This window comes from Nansenia antarctica (assembly GCF_963989245.1).
Source record: "Nansenia antarctica genome assembly, chromosome: 6".
Classification (NCBI taxonomy): domain Eukaryota; kingdom Metazoa; phylum Chordata; class Actinopteri; order Argentiniformes; family Microstomatidae; genus Nansenia; species Nansenia antarctica.
In genome coordinates, this window is record NC_137676.1 from 25,542,328 (window position 1) to 25,560,501 (window position 18,174).

Sequence of the window (18,174 nt, forward strand, 5' to 3'; positions counted from 1 at the left end):
GCAAAATCTGATTGCAAGGAGCTTTGAATTTGTGTTAGATCTCTGTGAGAGGTATAGATAACCGTATCGTCTGCATAAAGATGAATAGCAGAGTTAGAACAAGACTTAGGGAGATCATTAATAAATATAGAAAAGAGGAGTGGTCCCAGAGTAGAACCCTGAGGATTACCCTTGTCCACAATTAAGTAATCGGACTGAGAACCCTGTAAAGAAACATATTGACGGCGATTATGCAAATATGCATTAAGCAAAAAAAGAGCCTTCTGAGAAAAACCAATGGAGTACAACTTATCAAGAAGAAGATAATGATCAATCAAATCAAAAGCTTTAGATAGATCGATGAAGATGGCACCAGTCAGTTGGTCTTTGTCACAGGATGAGAAAACATCACTAGTAAACTTGAGGAGAGCAGAAGTAGTTGAGAAGTTGGGTCTAAACCCAGATTGAAATGGTGAAAGAATATCAAATAAATTAAGGTAGTGAGACAGTTGATTGTAAATCAGTTTCTCAAAAACTTTTGCAGTGAAACAAATAATGGAAATTGGGCGATAATTATTCATGTCAGTTACATTTCCATTCTTGAAAATAGGGGTAACACGGGCACATTTCCACATTGAGGGAATTGAGCAGGTAGAAATTGACAAATTAAATAAATCTGCAAGAGGATACATTAACACATGTGCTGCTAGTTTAACAAATGTATCTTCAATACCGTCTGGACCAGCACCACCACCTTTGAAATCAAAGATTGCATTATAAACAGCCATAGGCATGATTTTATTAAAGGAGAAAGTAGTAGTAGGCCTATGTGTTGTGGGGTTTGAGGAATCTGCAAGATCCGAGTATTTAGTATTTATAACATCACCGATAGAAGTAAAATGTTGGTTAAAGGCCTGTGAAATATGTAGGGGGTCAGAAATTATATCATCGTTCATTTTTATTTGAGATATGAGGCCTTTGTTAGTTTTATTGAGAGCTCGGTTCAACTGTTTCCAAAATTGTCGAGGGTTATTAAAGTCTTGAGAAAGACTATCACGGAAGTAACTGGATTTTGCGTTACGCGTTTTAGTTTTGCAAGAGTTCCTCAAACCTTTATACATATCCCAGTCAGCAGGATCATTTGACAAACGATGTTTGGCCCAGGCTTTATCTCTCTGTTTAAAAATATTGAATAGTTCAGTACTGATCCAGGGTAGATGCCTGCCTTTAACCCTAAATGTCTTTAGAGGTGCATGTTTATCAATAACTATTTTAAATTAAGACTTACATAAGAAACTCCATGCATCCTCCGGAAAGGGTATCAATTGGAATCTATCCCAGTTAATTGCAGTTATATCGTTAATAAATGAATCAACATTCATTTTTTTACATTGCCTCAAATTAAAATATTTAGGTGGGGAGGAAGGTATTCTAATTTTCCAAACACAAAATATAACACAATGATCACTAAAACAATCAGACAAAACACCAGATGCGGTTATTCTCTCAGGATTGGTGACCAGAATCCAATCTATTAAAGATGAGGATCCATGGTGATGGTGCACACGAGTTGGCTCACTGATCAACTGAGATAAATTAACACTGGAAAATAATGTTCTCTCATCAATAGAAGACTTATCAAGCCAATTTATATTAAAGTCGCCCAGAATGATCAGTTCATTATGCTTCTTTAAGGAGTTTATTGTAGATAAGGCTTTCAAAATGAATTGGGTCAACAGTAGGAGTGGTACACTCTGAGGTAAATTTATCAGAAACATAAGTTGCCACCCCACCTCCTCTCGAAGGTCTATCAGATCTGTAAATAATGTAGTTATCAATTTTAATTTCATCATTAGTAATATTATTATGCAACCAGGTTTCAGATAAAGAAATAACATGGGGTTTATAAAGAGCCACCCATGCTCTAAGTAAATCAATTTTCGGAGCAAGACTCCTAATATTGATATGAACTATCTTCATTCCTTTTGCTGACTCAATAGTACAGAGAAAACAAGTATATGTTGGTCATGAGACCGACCTGGGAAGTAGGCCTAGGGCGTAGACGTTGGGAGGGAGAGAACGAGCTGCGGAGTGAGGGACTAACAGGGGCACACACACACGCACACGCACACACACACACACACACACACACACACACAGAAATAAAATAAATTGTAACATCATCAAGATGCAACAAAAAAGCAGAGCAACAGCTCGGTCTGCAAGTCAATACAAGCATGAATAAAGGATCAAACAATAGCAATTTTGTGATGGAATTTAAACATCAGAAAGTAGGGTTACACATTTTTGCGACAGTTTTTCGACCATACAGCGCTTTACAACAGTCTAGGTTTACGGCAAACATGCCCATGCTGCATCTGATCTCTGAGGGAGCAGCAGGAAAATACAGGGGCTAACGCTACTGGCAGGCTACATCGAGTACAAAATGTAGGCTAGCTAGCCGATAACTTCATGAAATAACACCAAACCAAAACAGAACATATTCAAATGGACTCAATATGAAAAATGAAAGAAGAGGAAATAGTGAAGATCATCATGAGTCACATAAGAGCGTCGCTGGCCAGCGTTACTCGCTAGTTGTCAGTACCCACCATCATCGATAGTCCCAGCCTGGAGCTTGAGGCAGAGGGGGAGGACAGAGTGGAATCCAATGGTGGTGATGAGAGAAACATGGCTTTCGCAGCTTCGACATCAGTGTATTCGACCTTAACCATTCATTTCCACCCACAAAGAGCACGGACACCTGAGGGTATAAGAGAACTTCAGCTCTCGAAGCTTCTTCTTGACTGGATCAAACGCGCGCCGGCTCTTCTCAAGCTGAGCGCTGTAGTCGGGATAGATGGAGATGCGACGCCCGTTGAACCGCAGCTCTTTCTGTTCTCGAGAGAGACAGAGTATTTTGGCCTTGTCTTGAAAGTGGAGTAGCTTTATCAAGATTGGTCTCGGGGCCATTTTGGGAAGCCCAGTTATGCTATCGATCTGGCGGGTGAATGGATTATGATGGGCCCGTTCAATGACCGGAGGAGAGGGGAACTTCTCAGCCCCCAGGAGCTGTGGGATCAGGTCAGTCATGAACTTAGTCATGTCATGGCCTTCTGCTGATTCGGGAACGCCAATGAATTTGAGGTTAGATGCCCTGCTCCTGTTTTCCATGTCATCCACCTTCTGCAACAGGTAACGATTATCCACTTCAAGTTTTTTAATTATCTTCGCGTGATCAATCACATCATCTTCTGCTTGACCAACACGCTGTTCCAATTCCGAAACATGGTCATTGATGCCGATTAGTGAGTTTTGAATAGACTCTAGAGTAGAGATGATAGGATCAACTTTAGAGTCAATGGGCCCTATTATTAGGGATGCACCGAACATTCGGCCACCGAATGTATTCGGCCGAATATCGCAAAATAAAGCACATTCGGTATTCGGCCGAATGTGTGAAAACACCGAATGTTTACCACCGAATAGTGGGCGTGTTTTGATGACGCAATCAAACAGTGTAAGCATCCCATGCTGCTCAGCGAATGAGACGAGCATTGACTGCATGCTGCTACAAATGGAATAAGACCCAACATGGCTAGCTCCATAACCGTGGCTGCGTTCGTTGAAAAAAAACTCGCTCTGAGAGCGCCGGGGCGCACACTGGGTCCGACGTCATAAAGGGACGGAGCGATTCGATTGGACGAGAGGCATTCCGCGAGTGCTGATCAGATCCCCGGATCGAGTTTACGAACGCACCCGGGCTGTCATCTGCTCACTGCGCCAACAGCATAGCTGCTTAGTGTTTTATTAAGCTGTTAACAAACACTAAGAACTCAAAGTTGTCATTCCCCTTTTTGCTCAATTGCGTTGTATTGTGCTGTATTGTGTTGTATTGTGTTGTATTATGTTGTATTATGCTGTATTGTGTTGTATTGTGTTGTATTATGTTGTATTGTGCTGTATTGTCAGGTTGGGGAAGAAAAAGAAAGATTTTCTTTCAGCAGCTATTCAGGGAAAACAAAAACATTTAATTTGACTGATTTATTTTATTTATTGTGCTTTGTTGGTATAGACTGATGTCTGCTGGAATGTTCAATAAAAGTTATTTTTTTTCAATCTCAATTTCTTTCTTTGAGAAGCATGAATAAAAAGCAAAATGTATTTAGTTTATGCAATGCTAAAATTAAAAACTGCCGATACACATTCGGTATTCGGTATTCGGCCAAGTGTTTCCTTAAATTCGGCTTCGGCCTCGGCCAAGAATTTTCATTTCGGTGCATCCCTACCTATTATGCACTTCATAAGTCTTAAGCAATAAGACGAGGCGGTAGATCTAAACTTAAGACGTGGAGGCGTGGTCAAGGCCACTTTGCTATTATGCGTGCGGTAGTGGGCGCCTAAAACCCGGCGCTAAGCAAAGAAATTAGTCATGGGTGTGTTTTGGGCGTCTTCTCAATCAACCCAATCAGCGTGCCAGGTGCCATTCCCTTTAAGAACCGGCTGCGTTGAGTCTTTAGCGCTATGCTATTATGGAAGTCCTAAGAAGGAGGTCAGCGCGCTTCTCTGCAGAAGAAAGTAACAAGCTCGTGCATGAGGTCAAGGCTCGTCAGTTCGCAATCTTTGGAACGGCGCGAAATCCTCCCCGAGCCGAGGTGGTGAAACAGGCATTGGTGGCTATATCATTGCTGACCAAACGACATATGTCAGTTACTGCCTGACGGGTGAAGCGCAGCTCATACAAGCATTGCTGCTCTGTAAACAGAATAAAAGAATATATATATAGGCTATATTATACATATTTTAATAATAGGCTATAATATAATTGTAATTGCAATATATTATAGCATTATTAACAGTTGGATCACCAATTGAAAGCGCTAAAATGCTTAGATCACGAATCCAGGATTGATTTGAGATTTGGCTTACCTGTCAGCCCGAGGTAACAAAGTCGTTGCCGGTATATGCGCTCGGCGCGCCGTCTTCGTCTATCATAATTCCTTCCTAGGATATATTCCATTGTTCTCTCTCTCTGGCTTAACATTTGCCAGTGGTGGAATTTATACTGTGACCGTAATTGACGTCTTGCCGTGGAGCCACGTGCGTGTTCATGTGTGCCCACATGCATGCGCAAACCGCGGAGGCGCGCTCGTGTTTCAAACGTGCATGAAGTCTAAACTTAATAACTTTTCAAACCACTTCTTAGCGCTAGGAGCAAAGTCAGATCGCATAATAGCAGGGGCGCCTAGTGCACTTCATTAACATATGAACACTCCCACAATGGGTAATATATGCACGGGAGTCTTACGTCTTATGTGTGGGCGCCTATCGACACCTGCATAATTGAGATTGATTGAGATTGAGATTGAGATAACGTTTATTGCCACTATGCATTACACATATAGGAATTTGCTTCGTCACCACAGCAAGTGCGTTTATACTTTTTTCACATGTCAAAAAACAGGACAACACAACAACAACACAGGACAGACAACAGTGCATTGGATAGTGCGGTATAAAGTAAAGTGCAGTGCAGAGTTTTTTTTTTCAGTGAGTCCAGTTCAGTCCTGGGCAGACTTGGGGGCGGGGGGGGGGGGAAGCCAGAGTCATTTAGCAGCCTGGCGGCTGAGGGGTAGAAGCTGAGCCTGTGGCGGGCCTTCAGTGCCTTAGGCAGCCGCAACCTTCTTCCAGAGGGAAGCAGGGTGAGGAGGCCGTGGCCGGGGTGGAAGGGGTCTGCCATGATCTTCCTTGCCCTCCTCAGAGCCCTGGTGTCATGCAGGGAGTTGAGGGAGGGCAAGGGGCAGCCGATCACCCTCTCTGCTGAACGTAGCACCCGCTGCAACTTGGCCTTGTCCTTGGTCGTTGCAGCAGGGAACCAGGTGATGATGGAGTGGGTGAGGATGGACTCTATGATGGCCGTGTAGAACTGGACCATCATGGACCTCGGCAGCCTGAGTTTCCTCAGCTGCCGGAGGAAGAACATCCTCTTCTGGGCCTTCTTTGTGAGGGCCTCGGTGTTCTGCTCCCACTTTAGGTCCCGGGAGATGGTCATGCCTAGAAAGCGGCATGACTCCACGGAGGCCACCGGGGTACCGCCCAGCGTGATGGGAGGGGGCAGGGCTGCTTTCCTTCGGAAGTCCACCACCATCTCCACTGTTTTTAGAGCATTTAGCTCCAGATTGTTTAAACTGCACCAGCTCTGCAGCCCCTCGATCTCCCCCCTGTAGGCAGATTCGTCCCCCCCGGAGATGAGGCCCACCAGGGTGGTGTCGTCTGCAAACTTCAGGAGCTTGACCGAGGGGTGGCGGGAGACACAGCTGTTGGTGTAGAGGGAGAATAGTGCTGGAGACAGGACGCAGCCCTGCGGGGAGCCCGTGCTGGTGGTCCTGGAGCTGGAAATGCTCTTCCCCAGCTTCACCCGCTGAGACCTGTCAGTCAGGAAGTCCGTGATCCACCTGCAGGTGGAGACCGGCACCTGCAGCAGGGATAGCTGGTGCTCCAGGATGTGTGGGAGGATCGTGTTGAAGGCCGAGCTGAAGTCCACGAATAGCAGTAGCGCGTATGAAGCGCATAATAAGGGTGGCGGTAGTTCCTAACCTGGCGGTGCGTCTTAATTAAGACTTAAGACGGCAAGTTAAGAAGTGCATAATAGGGCCCAATATGTGTTAACAGATCCCTTTTAATCTAACAGCCTCAGCAACGAACTCGGCGATAGCGTTAAGCTGGGTAGGATCCATTGTTAAGTTGTCGGCCAACAAACAAATTACAGTCCTTAGGCTGGTATATTGACTGTCAGGTTGTTAATGACAGTACATAGTACCATGTCAGTCCTTGTTAATGACAGTAGTACCATGTCAGTCCTTGTTAATGACAGTAGTACCATGTCAGGTTGTTAATGACAGTAGTACCATGTCAGGTTGTTAATGACAGTAGTACCATGTCAGGTTGTTAATGACAGTAGTATCATGTCAGTCCTTGTTAATGACAGTAGTACCATGTCAGGTTGTTAATGACAGTAGTACCATGTCAGTCCTTGTTAATAATAATAATACATTTATTTTATAAGGCGCCTTTCATGGCACTCAAGGTCGCCGTACAACAACACATTTAAAAACAGTTTCAAAATACAAAATACATAGAAATATACAGTATAAAACATAGCTAGTAGCAGAGCAGCACGGGAACAGTAAATCAACAGGGATACGCCTGCGTAAACAGGTGGGTTTTGAGGTGGGTTTTGAAAGAGGAGATTGAATCAATGTTCCTGATGTCGGTGGGGAGGGAGTTCCAGAGGCGAGGGGCGGAGCGGCTGAAGGCTCTAAACCCCATGGTGGACAGACGGGCTGGGGGGACGGTCAGGTTGATGGAGGAGACAGACCTGAGGGACCGGGTGGGAATGTTGATGTGGAGGAGGTCGGACAGGGGCGAGGTTATGGATGGCCTTGAAAGTAAGGAGAAGGATTTTGTAATCGATGCGGTGTTTGATGGGGAGCCAGTGGAGTTGGTGTAGAATGTGGGTGATGTGACTGATGACAGGGGTTCTGGTGACAATACGGGCAGCAGCGTTCTGGACCAGTTGGATCTTGTGGAGCAGTTTGTGGGGGAGACCAAAGAGAAGGGAGTTACAGTAATCTAGGCGGGAAGTGACTAGGGAGTGGACCAGGATTGCGGCGCTGTTGGGAGTGAGTGAAGGGCGGAGGCGGTTGATATTACGAAGATGGAAGTAAGCAGACCGGATGGTGTTGTTGACGTGGGAGTGGAATGAAAGGGTGCTGTCGAGGACGACACCCAGACTCAACCTGGGGGAGGGGGAAACCAAGGAGTTGTCTATGTTGAGGGTGAAACTGGGGTGCTTGGTGAGTGTGGATTTGGAGCCAATGAGAATTACCTCTGTTTTATTACTGTTTAGTTTGAGGAAATTTGAAGTGAACCAGGATTTAAGTTCATGTAGACAGGCACAGAGGGAGGAGGGAGGGAGGGTGGAAGTGGGTTTGGAGGAAACGTAGAGCTGGGTGTCGTCCGCATAACAGTGGAAATGGACTTTACACATTACATAACCAAGATCTCTTGTTTTGACATCACAACAATGTCAACACAATCACAACAGAATCTTATTTTATCCAACCAGGTTTTATATTTTGATTATGACATCATGTCTTTCAACATTGTCACACTTTTCATTACACACATTAGCGGCATCAAAAATGATGGGCTGGGCGTGCGAGGGAGCGTGCTTATTCTGGCAGATTGTGAAATATTAAAACCAATAACATTCTGAATGATTTATCATTCTGTAGGCTACTCTTTCTCTCCTTTCTTTCATGTATTTTCTTTCAGCTCTTTTAGGTGAAACTAACTATAACAGGTTGCGGCACATGAAAGCTCCGTGCAGGTAGGCTACGCGCTCCTGTGAGATCATTCAAGTTTCAAGTTTATCTGTCATTATACCAAATACAATTATATAATGTAATCAAAATAACAAGAATGAAATATATTCAGCCATTCCATATAATCACATGTGAGCAGTTGCAGGGGCAGGCTGACGTTACCGGCGAAGTTCACGACAAATAAACAGACTTTATCACTGTGAAGCTCATAACTATGATAACACAATATTGCAATATTTATTACTATTCTTTTTTAATAATGATAATCAACTTTCATTCATTAGTAAAGCTCCCGCAGTCTCAATCAATCTCCTCTCCATATATAGCATTTAATCTGTTCCATAGTTCGTTCTCAGCTGACTCAAGCTTCATATCAGATTGCTCTAATAATTTCCCCACTTCTCTGCTCATAGGAACTTTATGCATTTTAGAGAAACATGCAGAGCATGTATTTGACAAATAAACGTGTAAGCTAAGAACTAGTTTCTAAAGTGAGTTACAATCACTTGATGCAATGGTTGATGCACGGGGGAGGGTAATCTTATTGATCGTTTCCCATCAGCAAACAATAGCTGCCAATTCATGAGGGAGCCAAGCGGGTTTCAAAGCTGCCAAGCAGGTTTCAAAGCTTACAAGCAGTCGATTGTCTGCTGATGTTACGGCCGGCGTGAAGTTCACGACAAATAAACAGACTTTGTGAAGCTCATAACTATGATAACACAATATTGCAATATTTATTACTATTATTTTTGTATAATAATAATCAACCATCATTCGTTAGTAATGAAAACTCCCGCAGTCCCGATCAATCTCCTCTCCACTTTACACATTACATAACCAAGATCTCTTTTGACATCACAACAATGTCAACACAATCACAACAGAATCTTATTTTATCCAACCAGGTTTTATATTTTGATTATGACATCATGTCTTTCAACATTGTCACACTTTTCATTACACACATTAGCGGCATCAAAAATGATGGTCTGGGCGTGCGAGGGAGCGTGCTTATTCTGGCAGATTGTGAAATATTAAAACCAATAACATTCTGAATGATTTATCATTCTGTACTCTTTCTCTCCTTTCTTTCATGTATTTTCTTTCAGCTCTTTTCACTAATATAGGTGAAACTAACTATAACAGGTTGCGGCACATGCAGGTACGCGCTCCTGTGAGATCATTCAACTTTCAAGTTTATTTGTCATTATACCAAATACAATTATATAATGTAATCAAAATAAAAAGAATGAACATATTCAGCCATTCCATATAATCACATGTAACAACCCCTGTGAGCAGTTGCAGGGGCTGACAGGCTGATGTTACCGGCGAAGTTCACGACAAATAAACAGACTTTATCACTGTGAAGCTCATAACTATGATAACACAATATTGCAATATTTATTACTATTGTTTTTCCCTGCTTCTCTGCACATAGGAACTTTAGTGATCTTGTCATTTTCTCTTCTTGTGCGACATCGCCATCCAGCGATCTTTGTGCGTCAGTACACACTCCCCCATTGTGAAGAGTGGTCGTGTAATTCGACACCTCGTCGCGCTTAAAATAGGTGAAAAAACGTCGCGCCTCTAGTGTTAATGACAGTAGTACCATGTCAGGTTGTTAATGACAGTAGTACCATGTCAGGTTGTTAATGACAGTAGTACCATGTCAGTCCTTGTTAATGACAGTAGTACCATGTCAGGTTGTTAATGACAGTAGTATCATGTCAGTCCTTGTTAATGACAGTAGTATCATGATTCATGTCAGGTTGTTAATGACAGTAGTACCATGTCAGTCCTTGTTAATGACAGTAGTACCATGTCAGGTTGTTATTGACAGTAGTACCATGTCAGGTTGTTAATGACAGTAGTACCATGTCAGGTTGTTAATGACAGTAGTACCATGTCAGTCCTTGTTAATGACAGTAGTACCATGTCAGTCCTTGTTAATGACAGTAGTATCATGTCAGTCCTTGTTAATGACAGTAGTATCATGTCAGGTTGTTAATGACAGTAGTACCATGTCAGTCCTTGTTAATGACAGTAGTATCATGTCAGGTTGTTAATGACAGTAGTACCATGTCAGTCTTTGTTAATGACAGTAGTACCATGTCAGGTTGTTAATGACAGTAGTACCATGTCAGGTTCTTAATGACAGTAGTACCATGTCAGGTTGTTAATGACAGTAGTACCATGTCAGGTTGTTAATGACAGTAGTACCATGTCAGGTTGTTAATGACAGTAGTACCATGTCAGGTTGTTAATGACAGTAGTACCATGTCAGGTTGTTAATGACAGTAGTACTGTTGTATTTTTAGAAATTGACTTGTCATGTTGTCAAGAAATTGGAGTTCTGAAAGAACACAAACATTTCAAAATGTCTAAATTTCTAAATTTCACATGCTGCGTTCCACCTCGAAATCTCAATGATTTTCCCCAAAACTTTGCAAAAGTCATTTGTATGTGCATTAGAACAAAATGCAACAATGGACAAGTTGATATTTTGACATTACATTTTTTGCATTGCATTTTGATGCACCCTAACCTGCACCATTGCCGGTGTTCTTCCAATGTATGCTGCCTTGTCAATGTATGCTGCCTTGTCAATAGGGATGTCCCGATCCGATATTGATATCGCATATCGCTGCGATATTGGTCCTGAATGCTGGATCGCAGATCGCACCAGAAAGAAAATAGGCAGCAATCTGGGGCTCGTGATCTGGCGTGTCACTCACGTGATGACAACAGTAGTGGTCAGTAGTAGGGATGTCCCGATCCCATTTTTTCACTACCGATACCTGGGCTTCAATCAGATATTTGTATTTATTGTTTTATTCCTGAATAATAACAAATACTTCCCCAGTATATAGTCCACAACAACAGTTGGCTATTAAAGACTGCCAGCCTTTATTCAAGCAACAAAAACAGTACTCTGCAGTACTCAGTGACCAACTGGTTTAAAGTTAAAACAATTTAAACTGCAGCATTCAGCATTGTAGAAAAAAAAGAGTTACTGTCTGATTTCTAGTTTTAGTGCCTTCATGTTTTTATTCTATTTATCTTCTCTTACAAATGGCAAATCAATTATAGCACCCTTTTTAAAAGTGTAGCCTAGTGACGCTGCTGGTGACACCAGAAACCAGTCGCAGAATCAAAGGGGTGTCAACAATATCTGCTTTTCGTTTTTTTCATAACAGGCAACTTGAAAGTTTTAAAGTACCACTCGATATAATATACAACAGTTTAACGATCACTAAATACTTATAATCTGTGGGTTGGATTCACTGTTGCCAGAGGCTACCGGTAAGTGATACCTGGCTTGTAAACATACTTTCGTTTTAGAATGAACCGTTAGCCGCTAGCTGTTTTTAGCAGTCACCATTCTTGAGCAAAACATTGATACAAACAAACATTCAAATACTCGTGTTGTCTTGATTTTTTTTCCGATTTCAATGTATGACGCATCATTTGAAAGCTTACCATCTGTAGTTTCAGACTATGTAAACAACCGAAAAATTACGTAAGCAAATGGTTTATGATTTCACCAGCTAGCATCATGACATAGTCATACACATGTCAGACTCATTACACACAGGTAGCTACTAGCCAACTCTCATGCCCGTGACCACTGACTACTACTGTTGTCATCACGTGAGTGACACGCCGGATCGCGAGCCCCAGATCGCTGCCTATTTTTTTTCTGGTGCGATCTGCGATCCAGCAGTCAGGACCAATATCGCGGCGATATGCAATATCAATATCGGATCGGGACATCGCTAGGAACGTCTAACTGCGTTTTTATAACATTTATTATCACAACATGGACATGCTAGAAACACATAACTACGCGTAATTAGATGAACACACTTGCTTTTGAACACAAACTAAAACGAAAGTATGTTTACAAGTCATTATCACTTACCGGTAGCCTGCGGCAAACGAGAAGAGTTAATCCAATCCACAGATTATAAGTATTTAGTGATCGTTAAACTGTTTTTTATTATATGGACTGGGTACTTTAAAACTTCAAGTTGCCTGTTATGAAAAAAACAAAAACTAGATATTGTTGACACCCCTTCGATTCTGCGACTGGTTTCTGGTCTCACCAGCGGGCGTCACTAGGCTACACTTTTAAAAGGGTCCTATAATTGATTTGCCATTTGTAAGAGAAGATAAAATAGAATAAAAACCTGAAGGCACTACAACTAGAAATCAGACAGTAACTCTTTTTTTTCTACAATGCTGAATGCTGCTGTTTAAATTGTTTTAACTTTAAACCAGTTGGTCACTGAGTACTGCAGAGTACTGTTTTTGTTGCTTGAATAAAGGCTGGCAGTCTTTAATAGCCAACTGTTGTTGTGGACTATATACTGGGGAAGTATTTGTAATTATTCAGGAGTAAAACAATAAATACAAATATCGGATTGATATCGGTATCGCAGATACCTGAAGCCTAGGTATCGGTATCTGTATCGGTAGTGAAAAAATGGGATCAGGACATCCCTACTTGTCAATGTCTGCTGCCATGTCAATGTCTGCTGCCTTGTCAATGTCTGCTGCCTTGTCAATGTCTGCTGCCTTGTCAATGTATGCTGCCTTGTCAATGTATGCTGCCTTGTCAATGTATGCTGCCTTGTCAATGTATGCTGCTTTGTCAATGTATACTGCCATTTCCATGTATGCTGCCTTGTCAAACAATCTATGTCCACTGAGTAGGGGAGCGCGGGGTATGTTGTCACACGCTGTCTAACATTTACTCTGCACAATACATCACAATAGTATAAATTACCAAATGAAGGAAGGAAATCTTGGGCACATATTTAGTATATTAGATTATATCTTCATTTCTTATTTCACTACGGAGCTTTGAATCAAAACATTAATGCTGGCACACATTAATTAGAGCACACATTATATTAACTTTGAAATCGAACGTTCTCTGGCGTGCACGTAGATCCACAGTAATTATTGGAATTGGAATGGAATGTATTACTGGCTTGTAGTGTTTTAGTAGACTGACAGACATACAGACAGACAGACACACACACACGTCGTCATATTTGGACAAGTAACTTGAGCTCTCAGACAAGTAAAAGATAAGTTCACTTGTCCAAAGGACAAAAAGCTTAATGTCAAGCCCTGGTGTGTAAGTACAGCTTCTGTGTTTAAGGAATCTTTTACTTGGTGTTTCAGGCAGCAGAGCAAGTCCATACTCTGGGTTCAGTTGAATCATGTCATACCAACCTGTATGTTAATTGGTTTGATAGTTCTTATCACACTTATCTTGATCACCATCACTGGGTGTGGGGAAAACCAGTTCCAAACTGTGTGTGTGTGTGTGTGTGTGTGTGTGTGTGTGTGTGTTCAGGGTGAAGCAGCAGAACTCTGAGGCGGACCGGCGCAGTCCCGAAGGCGAGAGGAGGAGTCCCAGCAGCGAGGACGAGAGGGAGGAGAAGGAGTCCGCCGCTGAGATCCGCAATGCTGAGGACTACAAGGAGATCTTCCAGCCAAAGAGCGCCATATGTACGCTTCCTCAAACAACCTTGTGTGACAAGCAACCATGATTCTGTGTCTTGATTGGCTAGCTGTGTTTTCATCCGATCACAGCTTGTGTTCCATACTAAAAAGTGTCCTTCTGCCCCCCTCCCAGCCCGCAGCCCCCCGAGGAGCGATCCGTTCCCTGCTCCACTGGAGGACGGTGAGTGGGCCACGTGCAGGACACGGATGCACACACACACAGTCATGACCATTGCAATACCAGTGTTTCCTCTATATGCATTTATTCGTGGCGGCCCGCCACGAATGAATTTCCTCCGCCACTAATTGATTCAGACAGTCCACTTTGATTCAGGCTGCGCAGAAAGGCAGCGAGTTATTATGACCGGAGAACAGAAAAAAAGCAGATTGAAGCTAGATTTAGGCCGCTTCCAGACCAACATTTCGTTACGATTTAGGGCGTAGTTATTTACAATATGTTACAATGTTGCAATTAACCTCGTCGTTTGTGTTCGCACTGCAATCGAGACTGAATCGCTCTCAACAGGCGCGAGGCGACGCGCTTTCAAAACAGTTTTGTGATTGGTCCGAATTTAGCGGGACACACACCGGTGCCTTTAATCCCATACGTATCCTAATCGAAAATGCAACATCATCAGCGACGACTGTGGGTTATTGCATTTACTGCTGTTCTCTGGTTCATGTTCTTATACCAGTGCTCAGTATAGAGTATTTTAAATGAACATTCGTAATGTATGTCTCTGATGTTCATGGTCAATTAAATCTGCCTATTTTGTGAAACAAATAATGTTCCCGCTAATGGGTTAACCGAGCATTCTCGCACCTAACGTGCAAGCACCTAGCTTCGAACTATTCATAGCAATAAGCGCGGGGCAAAAATAATCTATTGCCTCTAAAATCACCACGAACAGAACGGCGGAGGTACGGGTAAGCAGGGCTCATGTTGGTGTCCTCAAAGGTAAACTTTGGTTTTCTTTAACTCAACTGATAGCATTACCTTGCTGTTGTTGTTTACCGAATGCTCCATCTGACTGTCACACTGTGATTTTACTTGTGTAAACAGTTATTGAGTAATGTTAGCCGTAGGCCTACTTCGTATTGATCTTTCTGTGTGTGTGTGTGTGTGTGTGTGTAATGCGCGTTCCGCATGTTCCGCTGCAGCTGTAGGATATATTGGTATTTGATCACCTTCTATATAAAATCACCTGCTCGGCTTTAATGACTTAACCGCTATTTAAGAAATTATAATTGTTGCCACCCTCTAGTTTTTGGTGAAACTACGTCTTTGTTTTGAGCGCCAGTGCGCGTTTTATGCACGTGCACGCGCAAAAAAAAAATCTCGCGCGCTCCGCGCGCAAAAGACGAACACTCCGCCACTAATGTCAAAAATCCTGGAGGAAACACTGAATACAGTATGTTGTGTATGTGGTTGTGATGTGGTTGTGATGTGTGTGTCCTCTCAGAGACATTTGTGGTGAGGCCCAACCTGCAGCTGGAGATGATGACCCCCGTGTCTGACAGACAGCAGGTGGGTGCTGTGTGTTGGTGTACATGAGTCTGTCTACCGTCATCCAATATGGTCAGATGTGAGTGTGTTGGTGTACCTGTGAGTGAGTGAGTGTCCTTGTGCTACAATAAATCCCAGCGTGATTGTTTGTGGTATGTTGGGTAATGTGTGTGTGTGTGTGTGTGTGTGTGTGTCTGCAGCCTGGCCAGTTGAAGAACCCCCCTGTGGCCTCCTCCACTCCTGTCTTGAGGGTGGAGCCTACCGTTGTCTCCTCGGCCCACCGCCCTATCCCCATCTCCACGGCAACAACCTCCAACTCGTCTGGATCCCGCCCCACCCCCACACCAGCCATTGCCATAGTGAAGGCCAAACCTCATCCCAGTGTCATTTTCTCCACCAGGAATGAACCAATAGGGCTCAACGTGGGGGACTTCCTGCCTGTGAGTACACACACATGCGTGCACACACACGAACACATACAGAGACACAGAATAAAAGTGCACACATACACATAAACACATTCATTACGTTGACATTTTAGACATTTAGCAGCGACTTACAACAAGTACATTTGTCTAAATAAGCGAATCATCTATACATCAGTCATCAATAAGAAAAACAAATCTATGCTACGACCAGAGCCATTGGCAGTCACAGTGCTAGAGGAATTGAATAATTACTTTAAACATAAAAAAAAAATATATACACTAGAGAAACTGTGCAGGGGGGTGATGGGGATGAAGATGTTTTCATCCCCACAAGAGGGACAGTCAAGATATAGCTTGAAAAGATGGGTTTTCACTCTACAGTAGATAGGCAGTGGCTCTGCAGTCCTGACAGCAGTGGGAAGCTCGTTCCACCTGCGGGGGGCCAGGACAGTGAAAAGCTGTGGCCGACATTGCTAGAGGCATGGACACCCCCCAATGTGTACAGTATGTGTATACCAGAGATATAAACCTGTGTGTGTGTGTGTATGTCTCCCCTCAGCCTGCACGTAACAACCGGCCCAGCATCCTGGGGGATGACGAGGTGCTGTCTCAAATCAGGAAGGGTCATGACACCATGTGTGTGATGCTGACCAGCCGCCTCAGGAACTTGGAGACTGTCAGATACGTGTGGGGCAGCGGGGGCAGTGGGGAGGTCAAGGTAAGGTCACTCCAAACGCTCTCATGTTTTAGAAGCAAAGTGTCCAGAGAAATATTTGTTGCTCCCCTTAAATAAATATTTGTCACTCCCCCCCCAAAATGGTGTCGATTTGATTGCAGACAGGATGTTCATTCATCTGACACAAAGGACAGAACACTTGTAAAGTGGTGGTGATTTGTGTCTAAACATATGTATACGTGACAAGTGGTCACATTGTAACCAGTGACTGTCTCATCATTACAATTCAGTACACAGTCTGTCTTGAAACCCTCTACAGGCGTTTCCCACGCATGTCAGTAGAACTTCTGATTTATGGTAATGAACCTATGGTAATATGATTAATTCGCGCGCGCAAAAAAATGTGCTTTATGGTTTCCAAATTAACCACGATCGTAAACATGTTAACATTGATAGCCCTAATATATACATAATACATAGTCGAAATTACTGAACAGTTGAACAACAAAAAACACTGTTGAAAATGGGCAACTGAACCTGGCGAACGGGAAGAATTTGACTGAGAGTATGAATGAATGAATGGACTTTATTGTCATTGCTACAGTACAGGTACCAAACAACGAAATTTAGGAGGGGTGGCTCCCCTGGTGTTAGGAAAGGAAAAAAAAAAAAAACTTTTAGAAAAAAAATCACAAGAAGGGAAGGAGCTGGTTTACATAAATAAAGGCTATGTACACAATCCACTGTACTATACTGTACAGATAGTCAACTAGGGTTGTCATATTGCACAATAGTATTTTTTCACGTTATTTAAAGTGTCACAGTTTGCAGGCTTGAAATGTACATGTTTGTGCCTCAGCACTACACCTGATTTTTTCAGTCCAGCAGCTGCCATACAATCCGTCCAGACTGTCCAGGGCCCAGAACTTAGGTCTTTGCTGTGTTCAGGGCCTGGACGGCCCTGTGGTAGAAGCAGTTCTTCAGTCTGTTTGTCTTAGCGGCCAGGGTCCTGAACCTCCTTTTCGAGGGCAGCCTGGTAAAGTGTACGTGCCCAGGGTGGGTCGGGTCCCTGGAGATCTTTGAGGCCTTCCTGAGACAGCGTGTGTTGTACAGCTCTTCCAGAGAGGGGAGGGGGGCGCCGGTGATCTTCTGTGCTGTTCTCACTACTCTCTGTAGCGCATTTCTCTCCGCTGTAGTGCAGCTGGACAACCAGTTGCAGATGCCGTAGGTGAGGATGCTCTCCACTGCGCCGCGGTAGAAGGCCACCAGTATCTCCTGCTTGTTGTGTTCCTTCCTGAGGCATCTCAGGGTGTATAGCCGCTGTTGTGCCCTCTTGATGGTGCCTTTTGTGTTGTCCTTCCAGGTCAGGTCATCCCGCATGTGATGTCCCAGGAATCGGAGGGTTGAGACTCTCTCCACGCTCTCTCCGTCGATGAGCAGGGGCTGGATCTCGGACTTTTTCCTCCTGAAGTCTACGATGAATTCCTGGGTCTTTGACTTGTTCAGCAGCAGGTTGTTAACCTTGCACAGCTTGCTCAGTTGCTCTACCTCATCCCTGTACGCCGCCTCGTCCCCCCCCGAGATATATCCCACCACGGTGGTGTCGTCTGCAAACTTTACGATGTAGTTGCTGGGGTGGACGGGGGTGAAGTCGTAGGTGTAGAGGTTGTAGAGGAT

The 18,174-nt window shown here is 43.5% G+C and overlaps 1 protein-coding gene across 1 annotated transcript in view; it reads left to right on the forward strand.

Moving 5' to 3' along the window:
* Positions 1 to 18,174, forward strand: part of katnb1 (katanin p80 (WD repeat containing) subunit B 1) — a 30,622-nt gene that overhangs the window by 5,726 nt on the left and 6,722 nt on the right. Inside the window, exons 12-16 of the mRNA XM_080533982.1 lie at positions 13,738 to 13,892; positions 14,020 to 14,067; positions 15,350 to 15,414; positions 15,594 to 15,833; positions 16,381 to 16,539. Of these exons, the coding sequence (XP_080390108.1) occupies positions 13,738 to 13,892; positions 14,020 to 14,067; positions 15,350 to 15,414; positions 15,594 to 15,833; positions 16,381 to 16,539 (667 nt within the window). The remainder of the gene's footprint in view (positions 1 to 13,737; positions 13,893 to 14,019; positions 14,068 to 15,349; positions 15,415 to 15,593; positions 15,834 to 16,380; positions 16,540 to 18,174) is intronic.